The sequence below is a fragment of the Sapajus apella genome, unplaced genomic scaffold (genome assembly GCF_009761245.1).
Source record: "Sapajus apella isolate SASKATOON/1434 unplaced genomic scaffold, GSC_monkey_1.0 scaffold40, whole genome shotgun sequence".
NCBI lineage: Eukaryota > Metazoa > Chordata > Mammalia > Primates > Cebidae > Sapajus > Sapajus apella.
The window spans coordinates 7,513,696-7,536,400 of NW_022436980.1; the positions used below are offsets into that span (position 1 = coordinate 7,513,696).

A 22,705-nucleotide genomic window follows, 5' to 3' on the forward strand; every position below is an offset into this window, starting at 1 on the left:
GTCTAAAAAAAAAAAAAAAAAAAAAAAACCTGTTCTAAGTGTATAGTTTGATGATTTTTGGTATATTCAGAGTTGTGCAACATGAATGTTTTCATTACCCCAAAATGAAACCCTATATCCATTAACAGTCAGTCCTTGTGCCCAGTTCCTCCCAGTTTGTAGCAATGACCAATTTACTTCATGCTTTTATGTTATTTGCCTGTTCTGGATATTTCATATGCATGGAATACAATATGTAGCCTTTTGTGTCTAACTTCTTTCTCTTAGTATAATGTTTTCAAGGTTCATCCCTGTCTTAGCATGTATCAGTCTCCACTCATTGCAGTCTCCACCTCCTGGGCTCAAGCCATCTCTACCTCAGCTTCTTGAGTACCTGGGACTACAGGTGCATGCCACCACACCTGGCTAATTTTTGTATTTTTTGTAGAAACAGGGCTTTGCTGTCTTGCTCAGGCTCTTCTCGAACTACTAGGCCCAAGGAACCTGGCCACCTCAGCCTCCCAAAGTGCTGGGATTACAGGTGTTGGCCATCATGCCCAGCCCATATTAATTCTTTATTCCTTATAATTGTCAAATAATATTCCATTGTACGTATCCACCATTTTATTTATCTGTTGTTCAGTTGGTGGACATTTGCATTGTTTCTGCTTTTGCATTGTTAGGAATAATGCTGCTGTGAACGTTCATGTACAAGTTTTGTGCGAACATATATTATCAGTTCTTTTATATGTATACATCTAGGAGTAGAATTGCTGAGTCATATGATTTCTCCATACTAACTTTGAATAATTATCAAACTGTTTTACAAAGTGGCTGCACCATTTACATCCCCACCAGCATCTATGAGGCTTCCAGTTTCCCCACGTTGTTGCTACTGTCACCTTTTTCATTTTAGTTCTCTTAGTAGGTGTAAAGTGCTATCTCATTTTGGTTGCAATTTGCATTTCCCTAATGACAGATGATGTTAAGCATCCTTTGATATACTTTTTGGCCATTTGTAATATATTCTTTGGAGAAATGTCTATTCAAATACCTTAGTAATTTAAAAATTGGATTATTTGTGCTTTTATTGTTGAGTTATAAAAATTATGTATTCTGGATATAAATTTCTTATCAGATATGATTTGCAAATATTTTCTCCCATTTTCTTAGTTCTTTTTTCAGTTTCTTGATGGTGTCCTTTAAGCTGGAAAGTTTTTAATTTTGATGAAGTCAAATTTACATGTTTTTTATTTTTTCACTAGAGATTTTAGTGTCATGTTTAACAAACTGTTACCTAACCCAAGGTTCACAAAGGTATACTCCTATGTTTTCTTTTAAGAGTTTTATAATTGTAGCTCTTATATGTAGAACTGTGATTCATTTTAAGTTAATTTTTCTGTATGGTGTATGGTAGGAGGGGGGCCCAACTCTATTTTTTGCTAAGGGATAATCATTGTTCAAACAGCTAAATTTATTGGAAAGACTATTTTTTCCCCATTGAATTGTCTTGGAACTCTTGTTGAAAAATCGCTTGTCTGTAAATATAAATGTTTATTCAGCACTCTCAGTTATATCCCACTTATTTGTCGATCCTTATGCCAGTACCACACTGTCTTGATTACTGTAGTTTTATAGTGAGTTTGAAGTCCTGTTTTTTGAAACTGACAAATTATCTCCTCTAAACTATTGTTGGTCTTACTATCTAACTAAGGCATTGAGTAAATGACATCTAATTCATGTAATTTGTCTTTATATGGATATGGCCAATCTCCACAGGCAGATTATTAATGCTTTTGAGAGATACAGACCATATCCTATACATCTTTGTGTACCTGGCAGCCTTAATCCTAGTAGGTGCTCATTAACTATTTATTGAGAATAATAGTGATGCCCAACTGACTTAACGTTTTTTAAATGAAAAATTTCAAACTCATGGGAAAACAGAGACAAGAATAGAAATAACTACTATGTACTGTTCACCCAGATACAATAGTTATTAAAAATTTGCCATAGTTGCTTCCTTTATCTTAACTTTTTCTTTTTTCACTGAAATATTTTAAAGCAAATTCAAGAGAATACATCGTTTTGTGCTTACATATTCAGTTTGCATTTTAAAAAATATGTCTTTTTTTTTTTTTTCAACATAATCACAGTGCCATTATTACATCCAACAAAAGTAAATATAATTTTTTGGTATCACCTAATACTCAGCCCATATTCAAATCTCCTCAATTGTCTAAAAAAAGTCATCTTCATTTGTTTTTTGTGAGTCAGAATCCATGTGTTATATTTGTGGTTGTTTCTTTAATGGATTGATTTCCTATTTACTGGAGAAAACTCAGCAGTACATTTTATCATATATGTTCATGTTCATAGTTCTGAATACTAGAGTGCTTGTAAAACCAAATATCTAATTTTATTTTTAGCCACCTTAGTGAACCCTCTCCTCTAACACTTAAGACCTGTGGCTCATATCTCTATATCTCTTCTTGTACTTCAGGAACTCTACTTCCCTGACTTCTGTATTTTCAGTGACCCACTTCCACACAAAGCCATTGAAGGGCTATGAACACACTGCATTATTGGTTCTTGGTGGTGATGTGATTATCACGAAATGAGTGTGTCTGCTAAAGATGACTCAGTGGATTTTGTACCTTTTACATTGTGCTCAATGTGTGTGCATGTTAAAAAAAAAAAAAAAAAAAAAAGCTGATTTTGACCCATGAATTGATTTTATCATCCATTAAATGAGCCCCAACCTGTGGTTTGAAAAACACTAGCTTTCTGGATAGTCTTGCAGAAAAGTAGTAGAAATTGATATTTCTTTCGGTATATCTTTTAGGTGGGTTTACCAGTTCTATATACTTATTTCTTGAAGATCATTTTTGAAAATTTAGGGGACTGAAAATTTTGGCTGTGAATATATATAAATATGCATATATTGGACCAGAAGAAGTTTAAAAAGTGACAAACTAGAGTAGGTGGTCTCACCATCTGAATAGGCCACCTCTTCATGTCTAAAACGTTCCTTTATGTTATACGCGTGTGCGCACACACACACACACACACACATATTTTATTGCACTTTAGGTTCTGGGGTACATGTGCAGAACATGCAGGATTTTTGCATAGGCACATACATGGCAATGTGGTTTGCTGCCTCCATCCCCCTGTTACCTATATCTGGCATTTCTCCCCATTATGTTCTTTTCTCTTCTATATAGGTACGTCGTCATGAAATACACAAATCAAAGAATAGAGCGTTAGTACACTGGGAACTCCAAGAAAAAGCTTTGAAGAGAAAGTTGAGGAAGCAGAAACCAGAAACTTCAAATCTGGAGAAAAGAAGATTGTCTATCATGAAGGAGGTAATGCTAAACTGCATTAGAGTTAGAAAAAAGAGATAAATAGGGTTCTTTGTTTTTCCCCTCAATTTGATTCACATTGGAGTGACTCTAGTAATCACTGCATTCTTATTCAATAATCTACATGTGGACTTCAAAAAAAAAAAGCAACAGAGTGATTGGAGTCTAGTTTGGTGGTTTGAATTTCTGTTCTACAACATACAGTACTAGCTATGTGACCCTCAGTAAATTATTTAACTTCTTAGCCTGAATTTTCCCACATTTTAAATTATTATTTGGTTGTATTGTTAGGAGATTTCAGTGGTATACTTACAAAGTGATGAGCACAATCTTTTCTTATTCCTCCTTTTGTGTATAAGCTGCTATAATTATTTTTCTTAGTTCAACAGCAGTGCTGTTAGATTACTTTGAAAAAAAAGAACATAATAATGTTGTATGTTTGTCCAACTGAGTAGTAAGCAACTTGTCTTTGGCTTAACCTTTTGCCAGACATGGGTGTTTGGGTAAGTAGTCAGATATGTAGGGATAAACAATATGGGAAATAAGAGGAAACTACAGCAAATAACCTTTTAAAATTTGAGCTGAAGTCATTGTAAAGGAATGTGCTTTGTCTGGAGTGTTGCTTCTTGTTCAGATTGAAGCTTATGTACAGCACTTAGCTATCTGACCTTTCATGGCAGCTTTGAATTATACATTGTTTTTTGAGCAATTTGTTAGGCTTCTTACTGAAATAAAGTCTCAGTCTTAGAGATACCGGAAAGAATAATATCTCCCAAATAAATGTTTACATGAGCTTGAGAAAAGAACAGTGGCTTGATTGAGAGAATGCTTCTTTACAGATTTACCTTTTGGTGATCTTGGACAAGTCACATACATTTAAATGCTGTGTGGTAATTCTCAGTGAAAGGTGTGAAAATACAGATCTGACCATGAAGAAAGGCAGCCTGCTTGGATTGCATCAGACTCTGGGCTTTTATTTCCTTTCCCTAGGGTTCCTGCTAATGTCCTGAATTTCTCATATAAGTTATAGATGTGGTAGAAGAAGGTGTTTAAAGAAGGGTGGTGAGAGAGGATAAGTGACATTTCTTTGCCTTCTTTTTGTAGATCTGCTGCCTCAGGCACTAGTGTAGTTGTTCTCAACTCTCACTGCACATTACAGTCAGTCAGGGTCAAGAAGCTCCATTAAAAAAATGTGTAACAGCTGGGCATGGCGGCTCATGCCTGTAATCCCAGCATTTTGGGAGGCCAAGGTAGGCAGATCACCTGAAGTCAGGAGTTCAAGACCAGCCTGGCCAACATGGTGAAACCTGTCTCTACAAAAACACAAAAATTAGCCAGCCATGGTGGCTGGTGCCTGTAATCCCAACTACTTGGGAGGCTGAAGCGGGAGAATCGCTTGAACCCGGGAGGCAGAGGTTGCAGTGTGCTGAGATTGTGCCATTGCACTTCAGCCTGTCTCAAAAACAACACCACCACCAAAAAACCCCCAAAATTAGCTGGGCGCAGTGGTGAGTGCCTGTAGTCCCAGCTACTCGGGAGGCTAAGGTAGAACGATTGCTTCAGCCCAGGTTGCAGTGAGTCAGGACCGTGCCATTACACTCCAGCCTGGGCAATAAAGTGACAATCTGTCTCAAAAAGAAAAAAAAAAAAAAAAAAACAACAAAAAAAACCTCTCTGTATCTGTATAACTATATCTGGATTCTGTACCCAGAGATTCAGATTTAGTTGGCCTGGGATGTGGCCCTATGTAGGTGTTCTTTAGAGAGCTCCTATGTAATTTTAATGTGCTGCAGGGATTGAGAACCTCCTCTTATTGGGATTCAGGCATTTTCTCTTTACTAGCATTTCTTGGAGATGATTCCCTGTCAGCACTTAGACATCTACTTTTTCTTTTTATTGGCCAGTAGCATATAGATGTACCACATTTATCCAGTGCTTTATTGGTGAACACTTAGGTTGTGTATTAGAGTACAGTTTAAGCTTCTGGAAATAAAAAAAGAACTTACTATATGTTTTGTTTTAAACAAATTTATTCCTGTTTCATGAAACAGTTGAGAGGAAAGTGGTAGCTGGTAGGGAACTCTGCAGTCCTTTATTACATGGCTTGTTTCTGAATACAAAATGGCCATAGCAGCTTCCTTCAGTTATATGCCAGCCAGCAGGAAACAGGAAGAACAGTGCTACTCCTATTACATATATCCTGTTGGCCAGAAAGTCAGCACGTGGCCATTCCCACCGACGAAGATGGTTGGGAAATCCAGCCCTGTAATTGGCTGAAATGCAGGAGTTCTGCCGTTCAAGGAGAAACAAAAAGAACATTGCCGGATACTTAAGTAGTAGTGTCAGTTACCCACAAATTGTTTTCTATCTTGATACTATCAATAATGTAATAAATATCCTTGAAAATGTTTTTGGGTACACATATATTTGTAGGATAAATTCTTAAAAGTAGAATTGCTTAGTCAATGGATATGTGCATCTTTTATTTCACTGTTGCTAAATTTGCAATGTCTCTGTTTAAGGGATGCAGTCAGTGGACCAAAGGCAGAGGCCTTCTTAGACATATCCACATAAGCTTAATCATTATCTATTAATGCTAACAGAACCCATCCACCTGAAGCTGGACTCCTAGGTGAACATAAATTAAGAGAAAGCTATTTGGCCTGCATAATCTTCGATTTCATTTGCTGTAAGATGTACCCATGCCATGGGAATCAAGCAAATTAGAGTTCCCTCTCAGGGAGAGGGAGGCTTTCATAAAGATCTTATAAATCCCCAAAATGTAATAACTCCTAAAGTCTCTTTGTAATTTCCCAGTTCCACCTGGTGTCTATTACCATGGTACAAAAGGGCTAAGATGACAAAGTTTCTGATAATTTTTTTTTTTTTTTGCAGAGACTTTGATCCTTTGAAAATCCATCATGTGTACCACCAGTTACAGGTTTAAGTTTGTGCTCTGCAAACTCATTTGAGGAGTAATATATACAGTTAGGCTTGTAGAGATCAGTTTACCTATCAAGAGGATGGGCTTTATGAGAGGAGTTATAAATCTAGAAAGAAGAAATAAAAGCCAATACACTGATCTTTGGCCACTCAAACCATTTTTTCTCAAGGGCAGAGACTAAACAGGGATATCCAATCTTTTGGTTTCCCTGGGGCACACTGGAAAAAGAATTGTCTTGGGCCACACATAAAATACACTAACTAATGATAGCTGATGAGCTAAAAAAAAAAAAAAAAAAAAAGTTGCAAAAAAACCTGATAATGTTTTAAGAAAATTTACAAATTTGTGTTAGGCCGCATTCAAAGCCATCCTGTACCACGGGTTGGGCAAGCTTGGACTAGCAGAAGGTGTCAGATAATGGCTTTTACATGAGACCTCATTATAAAAAAAAAAATTAGATCTCAATATGGTTAATAAGATTCTTACTTATAATCTTTAGGTGTCAGTTCTGTTTCTTTATTTTGATAGGTCAATGCTTTTTTTAAAAAATAATAAACTCAAAATTGTTTTTGGAAATAAGCTTTGTGTAATTTTTTTAGTGTAGTGAAAGATTATACTCATTCATTCACATTCTTTTCTTTTTTTTTTTTGAGACGGAGTTTCACTCATGTTACCCAGGCTGGAGTGCAATGGCGCGATCTCGGCTCACCGCAACCTCTGCCTCCTGGGTTCAGGCAATTCTCCTGCCTCAGCCTCCTGAGTAGTTGGGATTACAGGCACGCACCACCATGCCCAGCTAATTTTTTGTATTTTTAGTAGAGACGGGGTTTCACCATGTTGACCAGGATGGTCTCGATCTTTTGACCTCGTGATCCACCCGCCTCTGCCTCCCAAAGTGCTGGGATTACAGGCTTGAGCCACCGCGCCCGGCCATTCACATTCTTTTCTTAAGCTCATAATTACTTGTACTTGGAAGATGGCTAAGCTCATAATTGTTCCCACTTGGTTTGTGGGATAATATAAATTCTCAAACATCTCCAGATATAGCAAAATTCTCAAACATCTCTAGAGTGGTGTAAAGGTTTTCAGTGAGTTCATATCCATATAACACCCTTGTAGGTCTGGGGAAGGGTTGTTGACTGGGACTAGCATTTCAGTCTTCTGGCTCTAACTGTGCTCTTGACCTGATACCATTCCAAAGCTTACTCTTTGTGGAAGGAATAAATTTAGGGCTTTATTTTCACTGAGGCTGCCAACTTGCTTGGTTATAGCAGGAGAAGAAAGGGAAAAATTAAGAATGTGACTCTTGTTATTTTTCTTTCTGCGTCCTAAAACAATAACTGAGGTCACATTATGTATGTGCTTGATTCTGTTGTATAGAGAAATTCTGTTAAGAGTATTTGTTACCAGATGTTTTATCAGTTTGAGTCTGTGTTGGAAACTGAGCAGTTTCCAAGTACTTTTAACTTAAGAATGCCATCTGGTGGTGGTGCATAGAGAATTATTTGGCTTTTATTCTAGCCTGTGGCCTTGCTTATAATATATATGAAAGTTCCTAAATTGAAAGTGATAATCAGAGGCACTACTGTAGTGGTAGTTTTGTGTTTCTACCTCTCCAGGGTAAAAAACTGACCTGTTTTTAAACACAGAAGCATCACATTTTTTGTTTAATCCTAAAACTCATATCTTATGTTTTTGAAGTTGTAGGTCATGACAAATTAGTGGATTCTGAATTCACTCTAGTGGTTGAAACACCTTCTAAGTTTATAGCTCAGAGATTCATATCTTTAATCTGTGTTTTTCAAACTATGGATTATAATTTGTTAATGAATTGGAAGTTAGTGGGTTGCAGCCAACATTTTAAAAATGGAATACATATTAAGAAAATATGGTTCTCATGGAGCAAGGTTAATTAAAATGTGTGTGTGTGTGTGTGTGTGTACACACACACAAATATATGTATGTAAAAATATATATTTACTTGTATGTAAATGTCATGGGTCACAATTGTATTTCTTTGGAGTCAAGCATTTGAAAGCCACTAATTGTTATCATAGCCCCATCTACTGGTACTTAAGGATATTGCTACTGAAGGATTTTAGGAAGATAGTCTGGTTATTTTCATGCTCCAGGCCTTTTTATGGTCTTTTCTTTTGCAATTTGAAAAGTAAATATATGTTTATCTGAATAATCATATTTGTCATTAACATGTATCTAGATTCTTTCTGATCAATATCAGATGCAGGATGTATTGGAGAAATCTGATCATCTGATAGCTGCAGCAAAAGAGCTGTTTCCTCGTAGGCGAACAGGTATTCAATTCAAACAAAAGCTTTTCTTCCTTATTAAATTATAGCCCACAACTGACTATTTGGAAGAACTTACAGGCCTTTCTTAGGCATCATATTTATATTACAAGTATTGTAGGGTGGATTTACAAGGGTTGTTAGGGTTAGGGTTATTATAATCTCTTTCCATAAGAATATTAACTACTTGTATTTCAAATAATTCAGCTAAGGAAAATAAATTGTTTTAATCAACTAAAATATCTTGTGTAAAGGATTTTGTAATTTTAAAATGACTTGAGTAAAGCTTAGTTTGAAACCTAAAGCAACTTCAGTCTCTCAGAGGAACGTTGCCTCTTGTCAGATACACGCATTATTTATTTTAATGTGTGTATAGTTCCTTTTTTATTTTCTAGAAACATCATTGGTTTTTCATATAATGTTTGAATTCTGGCTTAGTAATTTATTAATGTTACTGTGGGCTAGTTATTTAAAGTCTGTGAGTTTCAGTTTACTGATCTGTAAAATAATATTAGTACTTATAGGGTTTTGTGAGGGTAGAATGAGTTAATAGATGTAAGTACATTTAGAACAGTGCCTGGCATATAGTAAGCACTACATTAATGTGAGCTGCTATTTAAGATTTTCATATGATGATCAAGTATGGGGCAGTATATAGAGTATATGCAGTATAGAGCTTGTGAAGTCAATTTAGTTAAATAAAACAAATCATCAGAACTTCTTTTCCTTTTGCAGGGTTTCCAAATATAACAGTGGCTCCTGATTCCTCTCAGAGCCCCATTGTGGTAAATCAAGACCCTGTCACCCAATCTATCTTTAATGAGTCTGTCATAGAACCTCAGGTAATGTGCTCTACTCACAGATATAACACTCATGCTAAAAGGAAGTTTAGATTGATATAGGCCTTGTGGTAAACATTTTAAAAATTTAAATATCAACAAATGCTATTTGTGGTGGCTAGATTTGCTTTTACTTAAGTGTATTGCACTTTCTGTGAGAAATGTTTGTACCGAATAAGACTGGATGATGATAGCTAAAATTTATTGAGTGCTTTCCTAGTAGGTGTATATACTGTTGTTATCCCCATTTGGCAGATGAGGAAACTGAAGCTGAGAAAAATTAAGTGACTTGCCAAGATTACATAGTTTGCATCAAAGATGGGATTCAAATCGAGGCCATGTGGCTCCACAAGACTGCCATTGATCATTATGGAAATAGCAGGGAGCCTTTCCACTTGGAGTAAGGTGATCCCAGGGAGTTGCAAGATCCAATACCGAGAGCCAGCTCAGCCGTAGAGACCCCCACCCAGGCGGCGCAGAAGGAACTGAGAGGCAGACACTAAGAATAGCAAAGTGGGACTATCCGAGGGGCCAGCAGCCTTCTGAGCTGAGAGCCTCAGGGGCTGACTGTATTCTAGACTGAAGGCCTCGAATAGACTCTGACCCACACAGTTATTCTCTCTGAACAGGTGATTATTATTAAGAAACAGTTGTTTGGTATTTTCTCATAACACAAAATATGCCAAGTAGGCAGCGGGTGCTGGCTTACCACTGAACTCATACAAACTGTAAAGTATTCTCCATGAGGGAGCCACGGGGGCAGGGTCAGATATCTTGAAGAATTGTTTTAACCTGTGTATGATATTGATACATTGTCCTGCCACTTTGGAATGCCCGAAGTAGTTTTCTTGGGGAGGGCGGGGTGGGGAGGGTGGTGCTACGTTTTCCTTGCCATCACTCTTCTTAGCAAGCAATATATTTTACCATACACTCAGCATTTCTCAGTATTCATAAACTTAACATTTCTCAGCAGTCCAGAATCATAAAAGATATATTTATTGTTTCATACTTCTAAAGACAATTAAGTAAAATGTTACACATATTTTAAATAGCCATATCTATTAGCCATATTTATTTCAGTCATACTTTAAGTACTTTTTCGGTTATTTGGAGCCTGGAAACAAGTACACAATGTATCCCAGAAACATGGAATAAAGCAGTCAGATTTTATTGTGTTTAAGAGTCTATTCTCACACCTGAGCCTATTACTGTTAATACAGCAATAGAATTTCAAATTAATGTTACTGATACAACTAATTTACGTACCTGGTTTAAGTTCTTTCTCAATTTACAGCTGATAGCAGATGAAAAACAGTGATGGGGGCCTCTCAAAGCAGAGGTAGCAGAGAAGAATGTTGGTGAGGGAGGAGAGAGAAGACACCTTAATAGATGAGCAGAGGACCACTATACATCAGAAAGGAAATTGGTGTTGCTATAGATAATCTTGAGTCACCAAGCAAAAATGAAATTGTTACTGTATTACTTAAGTTCTCTGGGTCCTAATTTCTTCATCCATATAGGAATTAGTGAGACTGAACCTACGCACTTATTCATCATGTAGTATTTTGGATCATGTACTAGATGCTAGGATACATAGATGATTAAGGCATGTCTCTGTCATTGGGTTGGGGAAGTAGCAGGATTTGAGGTTAGAGAGACAAGCTGGACCTAGGTCCTGAAGGGCTAAGGACTGGAAAGTAAAAGTAGAGCCACTGAAGGATTTTAAAGAGAAGTCATGATGAGATCCAGTATAGTGTGGGAGATGGATTGGGAAGGGACAAGACTGGAGAGAGGGTCTGGTATGAAGACTTGGTGGGCATCTTAGAAGTGGTGAGGGCCTGACCCAAAGTAGTGCCAGTAGGGAAGGAAATAGAGGAGAGTAGGGATAGACTTGAGCATTTGCTGGCTTGAGCATTTGAGTAGATGGTGACACTGTTCATTGTCTTAGGTAATATTGGCAGATAATATTGGCAGGAACAAAGTATCTGGAAGAATGGTGGGAGGGGTTCGGAAGCTGTTCAGTTTGGACCTATTGAGTAGGGATATCTTGTTTTTGAGACAGGGTCTTGGTATGTCACTCAGGCTAGAATGCAGTGGCACAATCATGACTCACTGCAGACTCCATCTCCTGGGCTCAAGCAGTCCTCCTGCCTCAGCCTCCTGAGTAGCTGATACTACAGGTGCATGCCACCATGCCTGCTTAATTTTTTGTATATTTGGTAGAGACGGGGTTTTGCCATGTTGCTCAAGTTGATCTCAAACTCCTGGGCTCAAGCCATCCTCCTGCCTCTTAAAATGCTAAGGTTATAGGAATGAGCTACTGTGCCTGGCCAGAACAGGGATATCTTATAGGCCAGTTGCAGATGAATGTCTAGGGCTTAGGGCAGATCTGGTTGTGAAGATCGATGTTTGGAAACTAATAGCATTTCATTTGTAGTTACAGCTTTGGAATGAGATATAACCACTCAAAGTGGATCAGATGAGGGGAGAAAAGGTTGATATAGGCCTTGTGGTAAACATTTTAAAAGTTTAAATATCAACAAATGCTAGTTGTGGTTGCTAGATTTGCTCTTTCTTTAGTGTATTGCACTTTCTATGTGTAACGTTTCTACCAAACAAGATAAGACTGGATAATAATAGCTGAAATTTATTGAGTGCTTACCTAGCAGGTGTGATGTGACTTTAGTCACATCAGATATAAGGAAAGGGTAGAAACATAAGATCAGTAAAGGTGATTGGGAAGGAATGGCCAGAAGAGTAGGAGAAAATCTAAGAAAATACAGTATTATGGGAGTTAAAGGAAATGTGTATCAAGTAGATTTTTTTTTTTTTTTTTTTTTTTTTTTGAGGCAGAGTCTCGTTCTGTTGCCCAGGCTGGAATGCAGTGGCACAATCACAACTCACTGCAACCTTGACCTTCCTGGGCTCAGGTTGTCCTTTCTCCTCAGCCTCCTGAGTAGCTGAGACTATAGGCATGGGCTATCTCTCTTGACTAATTTTTGTATTTTTTAATAGAGATAGGGTTTTGCCGTTTTGTTCAGGCTGGTCTTCAACTCCTGGGCTCAAGTGATCCATCCACCTTAGCCTCCCAAAGTGCTAGAATTACAGGCATGAGCCACCACACCTGGCCAAGTAGATTTTAAAGGAAAGAAATGAGTGATCAGAAAAGTAAGGGAAGACAAAGACAGACATATCCATTTGATTTAGGAGTAAGTGTGTTGAAGTTGACCTTATAGAGAGCAGATTAAGTAGAGCAGTAGGGCAGAAGCAGAGTTGCAGGGCGTAGGTTGTGAGTGAGGAGGGCGGAACAACTCTTTTAAGAAGTTTGGTGGTAGAAGAAAGAAGATATATATATAGCTTAAGATAAGTATAGGGTCGGGGTAAGATGGGAGAGGCTTGCTCACGTTTAAATGTTGGTCAGCTGAAGCCACTACAGAGAGAGGTTGAAAATGTGGTAGAGAGACAGGATAATTGATAGGAGTGGAAGAATGTGAGAGGATTTGTGTTCTAGAACATGTGGAGGGCTTAGGAGAAGGGACCTCTTTTCTGTTATGACAAAAAAAAAAGAAAGTATGAGTGTATATATACTCAACTTGTGCTGTTTTTATTGTTTTGTTGAGACAGGCTCTTAATGATGTAGATGGTGAAGAAGAAGGAACTGTGAATAGCCAGTCAGGAGAAAGTGAGAATGAGAATGAGTTTGATAACTCTCTCAACTCTCAGTCTAACATGAATACAGACAGGTATGTATATACGGCATAAATATTTATAGCTTCTAGCTTTTTTCCATGGCCATTTCAGCATTTGTTTATTGCATCATTTTTTATTAAATGGGAGTTTACTTTTGTTTAAAAATATGTTATTTTGATATTTCAACATAATTTGCAGGGGTATTATAAAAAGCTCTTACATACTCTTTACTGTGATTCATCAATTATTAACATTTTCCACATTTGTTTTATCATTTTATCTCCTTTTCTGAGATGCATGCTTGCACATTTGCACCCTAATACGTAGTTTTTTTGTCCCTCATCTATCTCTCGCCCTTCTCCTTCTGAGTGTCCAAAGTCTGTTATATCACTCCTTATGCCTTGCATACCCATAGCTTAGCTCCTTAGAAAGTGAGCTTGGTTTTCCATTCCTGAGTTCCTTCACTTAGCATAATGGTCTCCAACTCCATCCAAGTTGCTGTAGAAGACATTATTTTTTGTGTGGGTGTGTGTGGTTGAATAGTATTCCATGGTGTACCTATAGCGCATTTTCTTTATCCACCCATTGTTTGATGGGCACTTAGATTCCGTATCTTTGCAGTTGACACACATTGTTAAAGAACCATTTGGAAGTAAGTTTCATACTTCATATTTCTTTATCCCTAAATACTTCAGTGTGTGGTTCCTTAGAAAAAGAGCATTCATTCAGATAAAATCAGTACAATGACCGCAATCAGGAAATTACATTGATTTAATGCTATTATCTAATCTATAGACCTTATTTAGATTTCTCCAGTTGTCCCAGTAATGTTATTTATGTTGTTTTGAATGATTAAAGAAACAATCATAATCACTTATTGTATTTAGCTTTCATGTCTTTCATTTAAAAAAAATCTGGAATCTCCTAAGATATAATCTTAGTGTTTCATTGCTTTTTATGACATTTTTATGGTTTTGAAGAAGTACAGGGCAGTTATTTTGCAGAATTCTCTCTAACTTGACTTTTGTTTTATAATTTCTTCATTATTAGACTCAGCTTACTTATACATTTTGGGCAGGAATACGCCTAAAGTGATGCTAAGTCATCAGTGCATCATATCAAGAGGCAGTGATACCTTGGTTTCATTATTGGTGCTGTTAACTTTCATTTTTGGTAACAGTGATATCTGCCACGTTCCTTCAATGGATTATACTCTGTTTTATCTTTTATTTATTTTGATGTTCACTTGTCACATATTTGGGAGCTTCTTCAAGTAATTCCTGTGTCCTTTTAACACATCTTCTTTAACATTTGATTTCTGGCACAACATAGCTCTTATACTTTGTCTTTCCATTCCTTAGACTCAACCATTTCTTCAAGAATCCTTGGTTCATTTTATTAAAGGAGGGTGTTTAGAAGTCAAGATCTAAGTATTAGATGTGCTTATTGACCCTGGCATAATGGTTTTTAGACCAACAGATACATATATATGCACTCATACATATATACCTGTAGTCATATGTATATGAACATATCTATATTAGTATCTAGCTTTCCGTCTATTTAGCTATAAATCATGAATTTACACTGATAGCTCCAAGTCCAATTTAACACTACTAGTTTTATCTTGGTCCTCTTTTATTCCGTATTTGTATTGCTCTTCTTTAACACTGAGCAGCATGTCTCCAAGCATTACACAAGTATATTGATTCATATTCAATCCTGCAATACATAGAAAGGGGTTTTGGAATTGCTGCACACATACTACTGCAAAAATAAACCTAAGTAGAGTTCAAGATTATTAGCAGATTTTTAAGAGGTTATTGTGTTCGTTTGAAATATAATTAGGTTCATTTGTTTCTATTTGTATTCAGTTTTAGGTTTTTACCTCTCTTCTTGACAAAATTGTATAAAAAGATGTTTTCAGGGTAGAGTCATCATCCTCCGTCCCTTCTAACTAGTTCCCATCTGCCCTTACTCTTGTAGGTAACCAGTTTCCTTAGTTTTAAAATTTATTCTTTCTGTGTTTCTTTTTATAAATGTAAGCAGATACATATACCCTTATTTTCTCTTCTTTCTTATGTTAAAGATAACATACTATATTTGCTTTTATTTTACTTTAATTGACAATAAATGTGCATATTCATGGGGTACATAGATGTTTTGATACATGTAATGTTTAGTGATCAGATTGGGATAATTAACATATCCGTCTATATTTGCTTTTACCCCTTAATAATATATCCTAGAAATCTCCCTATAGCTGTTTATAAGTTTACAGAGGTATTTTTTCCCTTCATTTTTATAACAAAATGAAACAGTTACATAGTACTAAATTGTATGAGTGTGCCATAGTTTATTTGACCATTCTCATATATATATGGTCATTTAGGTTATTTTCAGTTTTTTATTCTATTTTTATTTTTTGAGGTGGAGTCTCATATTGCTCAGGCTGGAGTGCAGTGGTGCCATCTTGGTTCACTGCAACCTCTGCCTCCCGGGTTCAAGTGATCTCCTGTATCAGTTTCCCAAGTAACTGGGATTACAGGCATGTGTCCACCAGGCCTGGCTAATTTTGTATTTTTAGTAGAGACAGGGTTTCACCATGTTGGCCAGGCTGGTCCTGAACTCCTGACCTAAGGTGATCTACCCACCTTGGCCTCCCAAAGTGTTGGGATTACAGGTGTGAGCCACCGAGTCCGGCCATTTTCAGTATTTTATAATTACAAAAACACTGCAGTGAATAACCTTGTGTATATGTATAATAATACATATGTACAACATATACATTATATACAATTATATAATATATATGTAAGGAGGTCTTTATTTAGGATAAATTGTTAGAAGTGGGATTTTGGGGTTAAAGGGTAAATGCCATGTTAATTCTGCTTTATGAAGGTTATAATATTTTGTATTCTCCCTGGCAAAATAATGTGTGGCCAGCAGAGTATGTTGTCAGGTTTTGATTTTTGCTAATAATATCATAGGTGTGAGCTGGGCATGGTGGCTTGTGCCTGTAATAGCAACTACTACTCAGGAGGCTGAGCTTGGAGGATCACTTGAGCCCAGAAGTTTGAGTCAAGCCTGGGCAACATAGCGAAAGTCTGTCTCTAACTTCAAAAAAAAAAAAAAATTAAAAATAATTTCATAGGTGAGAAAGGGTATCTTAGCGTAGTTTTCACTTTTTTTTTTTTTTTTTTTTACTTTTCAGTTAAATTGAAAATATTTGCATGTTAAGGGACATTACAATTGTCTGTTCATGTCTTTTGCACATCTTTCTTTTAAGGTTTTGGTATTGTTTTTCTTGCTTTGTAAATACTCTACATATTAAGGATATTAGTCTTTTACCTATATAATATGTTACAAATATTTTTCCCAGTATTTTTTGAATTTCTGATGGCATTTTTTTTAACCAAGCAAAATATAGTTCGAATTTATTATTATCTTTTTGCATGTAGATCTTGATTTATATTCTGAAATTTTCTAAAATCCAGGTTATGGAGGAACTCACTCATGTTTTCTAGTACTTGTGCAGTTTCATTTTTTTACATTTAGTTCTGTAAGCCATTTAGAGTTTATTTTGGCATATAGTATGAGATGTAAATCCAATTTTTGTCTTTTTATAGGTGGCTCTCCAGTTGTCCCAGCATCATTTATTAAAGTCTACCCTTGTCCGCCTGATTTGAGATTGCTCTGTTTGTCACATGCTAAATTTCCTTATGTACTTGGATCTGTTTCTGGATTTTCTATTCTGGTCTGCATGCTTTGTTTCTGTAGTCATGCTCTAATACCATATTCTAACAAGAGAGGGTTTATAGTGATTTAATAGACTCCCTCATAGCTTTTTACATTCATAGTTTACTTAGTGACTCTTAAGTGTTTATTTTTCCATATAAATTTGTTTAACATCACAAACTTATTGGCATTTTTTCTTAGGATATTTTTTATTATTATTGTTTACATTTTAAGTTCCAGGATACATGTGCAGAACATGCAGGTTTGTTACATAGGTAAATGTGTGCCATGGTGGTTTGCTACACCTATCAACCCATCACCTAGGTTTTAAGCCCAGCCTGCATTAGCTATTTTTCCTAATGCTCTCCCTCCCAACCCCACCCCAAAACAGGCCCCAGTGGGTGTTCTTTCATTCTGTGTGTCCATGTGTTCTCACTGTTTAGCTCCCACTTATAAGTGGGAACATGTGGTATTTGGTTTTCTGTTCATGCGTTAGTTTGCTGAGGATAATGGCTTCCAGCTCCATCCATGTCCTTGAGTAGTATTCCATGGTTTTTTTTTTTTTTTCTTGAGATGGAGTCTTGCTCTGTGGCTTGATCTCTGCTCACTGCAACCTCTGCTTCCCCGGTTCAAGCGATTCTTCTGCCTCAGCCTCCTGAGTGGGTAGGACTACAGGTGCATGTCATCACACCCAGCTAATTTTTTGTATTTTTAGTAGAGACAAGGTTTCACCATTTTGGCCAGGATGGTCTCGATCTCTTGAGCTCATGACCCACCCTCCTCGGCCTCCCACAGTGCTGGGATTACAGGCGTAAACCACCGTGCCAGGCCAGTATTCCATGTTTTTTATTAAATTAACTAGAGTGAACTAGCATCTTTGTCATGGTGAATTTTACTATCCAAGAGCATAGTATATTTTTGTTAAAAATCTACTTTTCTGTTTTTCAGGAGTGTCTTAACATTTCTCTCATATAGATTTTGCTTATTTCTTATTGAGTTTATTCCTAAGTATTTTGGAGCTTTTGCTGTTCTTTTAAATGGAATTTTGTCTTCCATTATACCTCCTAACTAGTTATTCTTTGTGTTTCGGAAGGCTACTGATATCCATCTATTACCTTGATATTCTGTTACTTTATTGAATCTTGGTTTAATTAGTTTTAGCACTGATTTTCTAAGGGTTTCTAAGTTGACTATCATGCCCTCTGCAAATAGACATTGTTTTGCTTGTTTTCTAAGTCTTAAACCTCTAATTGGTTTCTTTTGTATATTTTATTAGTTATAGGACAGCGTTCAATAATAATGGAATAGTGGGGATCCTTGCTTTGTTTTTGATTGCATGAAAATGCTTCTGTTGTTTCCCCTTAAGTAAGGTACTGGCTTTAGTATTGAGGTCTTTTTTTTTTCTTTCTTTCTTTATTTCTTTACATTTTTAAAATTGTTATTTTTAGTCTTTATTGAGACAGGGTCTCACTCTGTTACCCCAGCCAGAGTGCAGTGGCCTGAGCACAGCTCAGGTGATCCTCCCACCTCAGCCTCCCTCGCCTATAGTAGCTGGGACTACAGGCGTACAACCACCATACCCAGGTACATATTTTTTTAAAATAATGCTAAGGAAATACCAATCAACTCATGTTTCCTTGAGTGTTTTTTAAATCAGTAATGAGTGTTAATTTTATCAGACTTTTTCAATATCTATTAATCATGAGCTTTCTGCTTACGTCTCTTAACATGGTACATTATATTATGGACTTCCTAATATTGCACCATTCTTGCATTTCTGCAGTAAATTCTATTTGACCATAATGTGTTATTTTCATTAATGGAGTATTGGAGGTTGTTACTATTTTCTTTGGTATTCTTGTATTAAAATTCAAAAATTTTATTGTCTGTCGTTTGTATCTGTAGCCTTTATCAAGTTGAGGTAACAATGTGATACTTGATTTTATAAGAACCATCTGGAAGATTTTTCTAATTTTTTAAGTCCTGGAACAATTTATATAGCATTGAGACTATCTGTTTTTTGAGGCTGATAGCTTTCTTCCTCTGAAACTATTTTCTTATGGTGCTTTTTTGATGGGGAAGTGCAATAATAACTTGGCTTCTTTATTTAAGCTGCTATTTCTTTTCAAGCCAATTTTTGTAAGTTATATTTTCTTAGGAAAATTTCCATTTCGTCCAGGTTAATCAGTGTATTTCCATAGAGGTGTGCTAATAATCTCTATACTTCTAAAAAAATGTTGTTTCAGTGCTGACTTGCTCTCAATCATTTATTTTGGTTTGCTGTCTTTCTTAAAATCAGGTTTTTAGCAGTTCACCTATTTTATGAATTTTTCAAAGAACTAAGATTTTTAATTTATCAGAGGTCCAGTTTTCTGATTTCTTCCTCATCAATTTTTGCTTTTATCTTTATTTCCTTCCCTGTGCTTTTTTTGGTTTACTTTGTTTTTCTAGTAAACATAATTGAGAATTTAAAACATTCATTTTCATTCTTTTATTTTTAATTGATAAACATGTTTAGGGCTCTGAATTCTACTCTAATCACTACTATAAATATGTACCATACATTCTAGTATGTAGTGTTTTGTTACTTTAGGAATGAAGTAATTTCAGTTTATATTTTCATGTTTACTTAAGAGTTGTCTAATAGAAGATTTTTAAAAGGTTTTCCAGAGCCTCTTTGTTTTTCTAGCTTTATTATATTCAGAGTGTGATTTGTAATATTTCTACTTGTGGAACTTAATGATATTTTCTTTTTACGAATTTTTACAAATGTTTTATGTGTGTGCCTGAGAAAAAAGCATATACTCTACCAAGGTATAAAGTTCTGAATGTATATCCATAGATCTACCTCATTGATTATGTTGTTTACTACTTTTGTATCCTTATTTATTTTTGCCACTATTTTCTACTGAGAATGGTGTATTAAAGCCTCCTACTACTAGGATGTTTCTATTTCTCTTTGCATTTTATGTTTAAGTATATTTAAACATTAGAGTTTAAATTTAGTTTAAATAACTAAATTTAGTTATTTAGTTTAAATAACTCTATATTTAAACATAGAGTTAAGTACTTCCTTTCTTATAAAAGTCACGATTGTGTTTTTTGGTAAATGTTTTTTGGAATGTAAGTGTTACATCTTCTTTGTGATTTATAACTTTTACCATTATAAAATATGCTTTGTCACATTTAATACCTTTTGATTTCATTTGTACTTCGTCTGATACCAGGAATGAAACCTCTGCTCTTTTCTTGTCTCCAATTTCCTGGCTTATCTTTGCTTTTTACATTTAGCCTTCTGTATTTTAGATCTTTAATATATTCAGCCTTTTGAAATTATTTTGTGTCAAGTATGTCTCTTGTATTCAATGTAGAGTTCATCTTGCCTTGTTAGACAATTTGAAAATATTCTTTTAATTGAAGTAAGCTTATAACACTTATTGATGTGTTTAATGTTAACTTTGTCACATTGTTTTATAGTTCTGTTTATTGTACTATAATTACATTATGTGATGTTTCTTTTCTGTTCTTTTCAAAAATTTCTTTTGGTATTTAGGAAGTTTGGAATTTGTTCTGGTGGTTACCTTTGTATATATATCTTTTACAGAGCCTTTAATCTTGTTTTCTTTTTTTACATGTCACTGTCATGTAAAAAAAAAAATTAAAACTTTTTTGTTTTTTTACATGACAATGACATATAAAAAAAGTTTAAACATTTTTTTGTTTTTTTAAATGTCTGCCTATTGTCTGTACAATAAGTGAGTTTTTCCATGTTCCTTTTTTTCCATTGTTTTCTCTGTATCCTTCTCCCCATTTTTAGTTGTATATTTTGCTTTGACAGAACATGAAGTATTTTTATGTATTATGCTTCCATGTGGTATCCCGTTTTTGTTTTTGTCTTATGGCCACAATTAAGTATATTAAATAGCTCACAAGTTTGGTGGCTTAAAACAACAGAACTTGATTACTTCCAAGTTCTGGGAGCCAGAAATTTAAAATCAGTTTCACTAGGCCGACGTCAAGGTATCAGTAGGGCCATACTCCCGCCGGAGGAGAAGCTGCTCTGGAAGAGAATTTGTTGCTTGCGTCTTCTGGCTTCTGAAATTGTGGCTGCATCACTCCAATCTCTGCCTCTGTCTTAACATCATCGTCTCCTCTGTGTGGGTGTCAAAGATCTCCCTCTGCCTGTTTCTTATAAGAATATACATGAAATAAGAAAAAAATTTTTAAAAAGGAATATACGTGATTGCATTTAGGGCCTACCCAAGATATCTCCTATCTCTTAAGGATTCTTAATTGTATCTGCAGAGGCTCCCCACACCCGTTTTTTTTTTTTTTTTTTTTTTTTTTTGCCATATAAGGTAATAGTGACAGGTTCTAGGGTTTAGACATGGAACATCTTCAGGTGTTATTATTTAGCCTACTGGGGTCCTTCCAGTGGCCCCCTGCGATCCATCCCAATATCCTTCAGTTTTCAGCTTCAGTTCAAGTTCAAAAATCTCATCTAAATCTCGTTAGCTAGAAAGTCCTAAATCTCGTAATCTAAGTCAGTTATGGGAGAACTGGATATGATCCATCCTGGTGCAAAATTCTTAATTTGTGGTCTGAAACTAGAAAACAAGTTGTCTGCTTTCAGAATACCATGATGGGACAGACATAGGGTGAAAGTTATAGACATTTCCATTTCACAAGAGAAAATCAAGGAAGAAAGGGATCAGCAGTTCCAAGCAACTTTGAAATTCAACAGGGCAAATACTATTAGGTTTCAAGACCTAGAAATAATGCTCTGTGACTTGAGTCTTTACCCTTCTGGATCCATGGCTCTACTGTCTGTGCCTGTGGCTCTAGTTTTGGCCTCTGTGCCTATGGATCTGCAGCTCTGGCCACATGTTCTCACGTATTTGTGGGAGCTAAAAATGAAAACAATTGGACTTATGAAGATAGAGAGTAAAATGATGGTTACCAGAAGCTGAGAAAGGTAGTCTGTAGACTTTTTGCAGTCTAGCATCCTTCCTTCATTCCATCCTGCCTTTGTGTCTTTCAATTCAAGCCAGCAGTATTTCTGTCGGTATAACATTCTCAAAAGATTTTGTAGGTGTCTTGTATATGCCATGGTAATCTACTCCATAGACAGATCCTTCCAGGAAAATCCCATCTTTATTGTTAGCTTCTTCTGAGATCATTAGGAAGATCCAGTAATCACACGCCTTATCTCTTCAGAACTAGTAAAAGGTTATTCAACCATACTCTCGTCCTTCTTTCTAGAGTATGCTTTCCTAACAGCGACTTTACTAATTTTTTGCAATTTGGACAGACTGTAAACAACTCAAAACACCAAGCCCTGGTTCCATTTGCTTAAAGTTTTTCCTTTCATCTGTCTCTTTTTTCTTGCTTTTATACTAAGCCTCCAGAAGAAGGTAGGCTGTACCTTCAGCACTTTGAGAAATAGATAAATGAATCACACAGTTGAAAATTATAATACCAGCCTTATCAGTGATAAAGATGTTTACAGCATAATACTTAGCCCTGTAACCAATGTGCTTGTAATTAGTAACCCCTAAACTACAGCGTCTCTTCTCACTCTCTCTAACCCCTCCCTGACACACAGGGACAGAGTATGCTGTGGTCAGTTTACTTCAGTGATGAGCAGAGACTGGCTGCTCTGTGGACAGGCTCCTTTGTAGGACAGAAACCAAAAAGGGCTAAGCCATATGTGCTTAATTACTTTACTCTAGAGAGAGAGAGGAGGATGCAGCCATACCACAAAACTTCAGAAAGGGCAAACATGCTTGTGTTAGGGACCAAGGTAGGTAGGAAACTGGGAGGCCAATGCAATGATTCTTT

General features: G+C 36.1%; 1 protein-coding gene across 10 annotated transcripts in view; it reads left to right on the forward strand.

Moving 5' to 3' along the window:
* SPICE1 (spindle and centriole associated protein 1) overlaps positions 1-22,705 on the forward strand; it is a 65,659-nt gene that overhangs the window by 13,079 nt on the left and 29,875 nt on the right. For 9 of the 10 annotated variants that reach the window (XM_032299043.1, XM_032299050.1, XM_032299041.1 and 6 more), the window contains exons 4-7: positions 3,207-3,350; positions 8,510-8,603; positions 9,333-9,439; positions 13,061-13,179. In XM_032299043.1, the coding sequence (XP_032154934.1) occupies positions 3,207-3,350; positions 8,510-8,603; positions 9,333-9,439; positions 13,061-13,179 (464 nt within the window). The remainder of the gene's footprint in view (positions 1-3,206; positions 3,351-8,509; positions 8,604-9,332; positions 9,440-13,060; positions 13,180-22,705) is intronic. The other variant, XM_032299047.1, reaches the window with a different exon arrangement.